Here is a 5,125-nt window from a genome sequence, read left to right on the forward strand (position 1 = left end):
CTTTTCTCTAGGTTATTATTTTTAAGAAATTAAAATGAATTTGTTGGGTAAACTATTTCTTATGCTGTTGGCTTCTACAATACAAATCATAACAACTGATTAAACATTGTATTGCAGCACATTGTTTTGAGTAAATGTAAAATCACGGTAGTTTAAATGTCTGCTTGTGTTTCAAGGAAAATGTTTGATTCAAAAGAGGGGAAGAATTAAAAGAAAAGTCAATTCAGCTGGGATCATCCTCAGTTTTTTTGATTTGTTTTGTTTACACAGCTTTATTTCAGATGAATTAATTTTTCAGTTCTATCGGGCTGTTCAATAGCCAAACACGTATCAATACTTTTCATCACAGCCAGCTACAATTCAATGCAAAAAAAAGTAAAAAATAAACGTAAAAACCACAAAAGCCACATTGTTCTCATGTGTCATTAAATATATTCATTTGTGATAAACATAATATATTAGTATTACAAGACATTACACAACCATTTGCAATGGACACTGCTAAACAACATTTACAAGCCGAGGTATAAACACGAGCAGATAATTATTCAGGTATAATATTCATGGAGTCTGGTGGTTACCGTTCTGAAAGCAATAAAATAAACAGTCGGTACAGATGTGTTGGCAGAGACTATAAGTGCGTTTCAAATACATACAGTATGATGCACAGAGTACTGAGGTGTACCCTTGTATTTGTGTGTCTGTGTGTGTGTGTTTCTGTACTGTGTGTGTGCATAAGCCGAGTCATAGTGTGATCCTCTGGGTTCTCACGTAAACATGAGACATTTCTCCGACATTCATTTATTAAGCCTCTAGTATTTAAAAACTCTGGTTAAGTTCACATGGAGATAGATCTAGTTAATGTTTACCAAAAAAATAATTAAAAAAAGGTAATACTATACAGCTATATAACACGCAGACAATCGCTCGTGCCTTTATGTCGAGTACCAAGTCTTGATAGTGGAATCCAGTCCTCAGAGAGGTCGCTATGAGGGAACATTCGACGCGGCGCGCTGAACCGCACGGCACAATAAACATCTGTGATATTTCATCACTCCACAGGTTATCCTCCCACAACATTGAATACTGTGTACAAATCACATGTGTACATAATTCACAATCATTGTTAGCTTGCAGTCAGCTACAGTAAACGGTGAGCATGCATTGAGTCTGTGTTGCTTGATAGGTCGGTATTCGCTTCTTTTCTTTTTTCTTTTTCAGACAAAGTGAGATGCTTCACTTCTTCCGTTCTCTCATTTGCAAATGTTTGGGACGTCCGACTTACATTTAGGCCTTTGTTAGAGAATAAACGCTATTCTTAACTGTAGTTGCCTCATCAGTGAGGCAAGCAGGGTTTGAACTGTACAGTTGTTGATTTTTTGTGTGCATCATATGTTACAGTATGGGATTTCTTTTCTTTGTGAACATATCTCATATGTTCTAAAACTAGTAAAAATAAGTGCATGGTTGACACGTCTACTCTACATCTAGCCGATGCTATGGCATCATCTACTAAGAATAATGTCTACGTACGCACGTATGGTTACTTGATATATATATATATATCGATAAGCGCCGAGCAGAGACGGGATCAATACTGCAGAGGGAGCAGTATTGAACCCAAGTTGTTTCTCTGAGGCGACCCTCGCATGTCAGCAGGGAAGATGGCACCGGTTATGTTTCCCACAGAGTAAATCCACAATTTTTTTTTCTTTTCACTTTTAGATGTTGACAGAGCTTATCCAAAGTTTGGCAGGTTACAGGAGCAACTTATAATACAGGAGTGGAGTCCCTCAACGCCACGACAAAGTCTCTTCATTCAACTAGACGATGCTTTACACGGCACAGTGGAGATAGATCCTCTTAAAATACAAGAAAGAGTGATACAGTAGATGCATTGCTCTTTAAAACAACTCACTAAAGGGACTTTTAAAAAAAAACAACGGCATCATGGGTAAAATAGTCAGGGTGTGACGTATCTGCAACGTTAGGTGCAAACTCTGCAATTACACGACAAAACGAACCTCCAAAGACGAACAGAAACAGAACAACTGTAGAACGAGCTCCTTCACAAAATGTTCCTAAAAAACAAAAACAAAAAACACTAATCTCTTCGCTCCAACTCAGAGCAGCAGCACTCAGTCATTCCCCCATCTCCTCTACTTTTCACCTGTGTCTTTCTATCTTGTTATTCTTCCAGTTTATTTATATTTTTTTTCATTCATCCTCTCCTCGCATTCATCCCAGCGGAGATGCTGTTTCGCCTCCACTTCCTCCCTCAAGCTCTCCCTTCAATCTCTCGCTCCCCTCCAGCAACTTTTAGCACTTTCCCCTCTTGTCGCGCTGCTGGAACTTCCTCAGCCGGCGGCCCCACAGGTCCTTCCAAGGGATGAGCAGGCTCCCCTTGTCCGCCACCACGCCGCCCTGCCCGGGGGAATCGTCGTCCGTACCCAGGAGCAGGTACTTCCTCCCGGGCTTGATCTTGGGGCATTTGCAGGCCACGTCCTTGGCGCGCACCCACAGCAGCTGGTCGCCGCGGCGGATGCGGTGCTCGCCTTGTTTGTAGACGGAAATGATGTTGACGGTGAACTTCCACCACTCGCCCGCCTTGTCTCCTTTCAGCACGTGCACTTGGACAGCTGGTGGAAGAGAAGAGAGAAGCCGGGGTTAAACCACCTACATGGACATATCATTGTCTAGTGATACCCAAACATACTTGTTCCCCTTGTACCCCTGGGTCCTCTGGGGGCAAGAGGCTATATTTCTGGGGTTCTGATGTAGCCAGGGAATACCCCAGCCAAGACTTCCTTTTCCCTGCAACCAATTAACCAATAAAAAGCTAAATCTGACGATAGCTGGCGGGTTCCATATTGCATTTCTGCCTAAGTGCTCCGCCTCTTTTGCTCTTCACACGGACCGTTTACCTGCATTCAACCAAAGCCTGCTCAAATGATATTGGTCAATACTACTTGGACTACAAAGGGAAACCAGAACGCTTAGAGATTATATATAGTATACTGTATGCACCCCTCCACATATTGAACCAGCAGTAGCACTTGAACACCACATGCTGCATTGAGAGATCTGAATAGTTAAAAGTAACGGATAAAGAGTTTTGTGATTTCAAATGGCAGTAGTACTAAAGCAAACTAAATCAATCCTAAAACATGGACAGATTTATCATAACATCTATTTTTATAAAGGTAATAGTGTTAAAAAACATTCAAATGAACACATTTGGAACATGACCGAGTGTTAACATCTAACAGGGCAGAGGAGTATGACGGACAAAAGAGGTTTGGGAACCACTGGCATAAACTATAACAGCAGACAGATGTCCAGAGGTCCAGCAAAACCTCCCGTATGAACATGACCCAGAATTCGCCGACTTCGCTGACCTTCGACCTTGCCTTGTGATCCTGAGCATACTCCCTATTACGGTTGCCATAGCGCTCCGGGTTCATGGTTCAAGGTTCATGGCCGAGAACATCGGAGAGCACGCTTTCATTACAGGGGCAGAAAAACACTTTTCCTTCAGGTGGCCAGGCTCAGTTTGTGGAGGAAGACGTTGATATTAGGTTCTTTATTGCAAACATAAACGGCCAAAGAAGTTGGTTTTTTTTACTATACAAAAATTGCCACATCTGCTAACAATACAACATCTGAAACAAATCCTTTCCAATCGGTCTATTAGGTGTTAAGCTGGACTCCACCGCAGGCCAAATCAAGCCAAACCTGGTAACTATTGGAACGCCACTTGTTACCGATATCTTCATACCAGGAAATGAGTAAATCTTCCTTCGCAGAGGGTCGCCTGCACCGCTTCTCCGTCAGACAGAGCAGCTATTACCTCATCGCCGTGACTGCAACAAGAGGCAATCGGCTCGGCAGCGATGGAGCTAATCTGTGCTCGAGGTGAAGTGCTTCACCCCGTGGGTTTAGCTCGGAATGTGCTATTAACGCCTAAGCGTGCATGTGGGAATTCGCCCACGACTGTGAGAATGAGTCGAATCTGAAGATTGGATTCGGTGAAAGACTCGAGTGACAATCAGTTGGATGTGGCGCGTATCTTTTATTTATACTATTTATCTGTTGAAGCAATATCTGTGGTTTTTGTTCTCCACACAAGGATCACACCTTACAAAATACTTTTGTCATGACAATATTCTGCCTTCTCATTTTCGCCTTCAGATTGCTCGGTTAAGTTAGCCTTTTCTCGGCCTCTCTGGCTGAACGTGATCACTTTCAGCGCTCATCAGTCGTCCCCCATTACTGCCAAGAACCGGGAGGAGTGGGGTGTTTGAGTATGTGTGTCAATGCACGGTGTGAGCAAATTGCACACGATTTCAGAAGAAAGAAGGTTTGTTGGGCTCGAGTAGAGCGAGCTCTCACAGCCCTGCCATTCAGCGCAGACCCCTCTCCTTCATCCAGACACATAAAGGGTGTGCGAGGGGGAGGAGGGGAGCCCGCTATTTGTCTTCCCAGCCACAGAAAAAGTTCCAGGAGAATCGGGATGTGTTTCCGACCTCATGAGCTGTCCGGGGTTCTGCTCCCAGAGCCTCGTCCAACTCCGCAGCGTGAGAATCCGGCGGAGATAGCGCTCTCCTCTCCAGAGCCGAGGAGACTCGGTTACAGCGTCCAGACTCTCTGTCCGCATCGGCCTCTTTCTCCTTTCTCTCTCTCTCTGTCTCGAGTGCGTTCTCAGTCTGCACAGCATATCGAAACACACACAAATCCACGCCACTCGGTTTTGAGCTAAATGGACAGAGAGACACTGAGAGCACAACAAATCTATTATGAATTGGTGCACGCTGACACTGTTTGGTGAGACGGTTGACAGAGAGACAGAGAGAGAGGCGATGAGTGTGAGATGATCCTGCACTCGCACAATGTCTGCCAACCGGGGGCCTCCCCTCACCGCCAAACTTCCAGCTGGGTTTATCGTCTTTGGGTGGTGTGCTGCAGCTTGACACCGCATGCCACCAACAAGCAAAGGGGCTAATGAAATTAGGGCTCGCTTAATTACCGCGCTGAGGCCCCTGTCCCCTGTGGTTATCAGCTGAGTGAACGATCAGGGACCTGTTACCCTTGGGTGAGCACAGAGGGGTGGCCTGGGAGGGGGGGG

General features: G+C 44.6%; 1 protein-coding gene across 1 annotated transcript in view; it reads right to left on the bottom strand.

Annotated features, from left to right (window-relative positions):
• Positions 1 to 243: 243 nt before the first annotated feature.
• ntn1b (netrin 1b) overlaps positions 244 to 5,125 on the bottom strand; it is a 41,876-nt gene continuing 36,994 nt past the window's right edge. Inside the window, exon 7 of the mRNA XM_031870935.1 lies at positions 244 to 2,639. Coding sequence (XP_031726795.1) covers positions 2,320 to 2,639 — 320 coding nt within the window. The 3' untranslated portion in view covers positions 244 to 2,319. The remainder of the gene's footprint in view (positions 2,640 to 5,125) is intronic.

Source organism: Anarrhichthys ocellatus, unplaced genomic scaffold (genome assembly GCF_004355925.1).
Source record: "Anarrhichthys ocellatus isolate YVR2014 unplaced genomic scaffold, GSC_Weel_1.0 scaffold55, whole genome shotgun sequence".
Lineage (NCBI taxonomy): Eukaryota > Metazoa > Chordata > Actinopteri > Perciformes > Anarhichadidae > Anarrhichthys > Anarrhichthys ocellatus.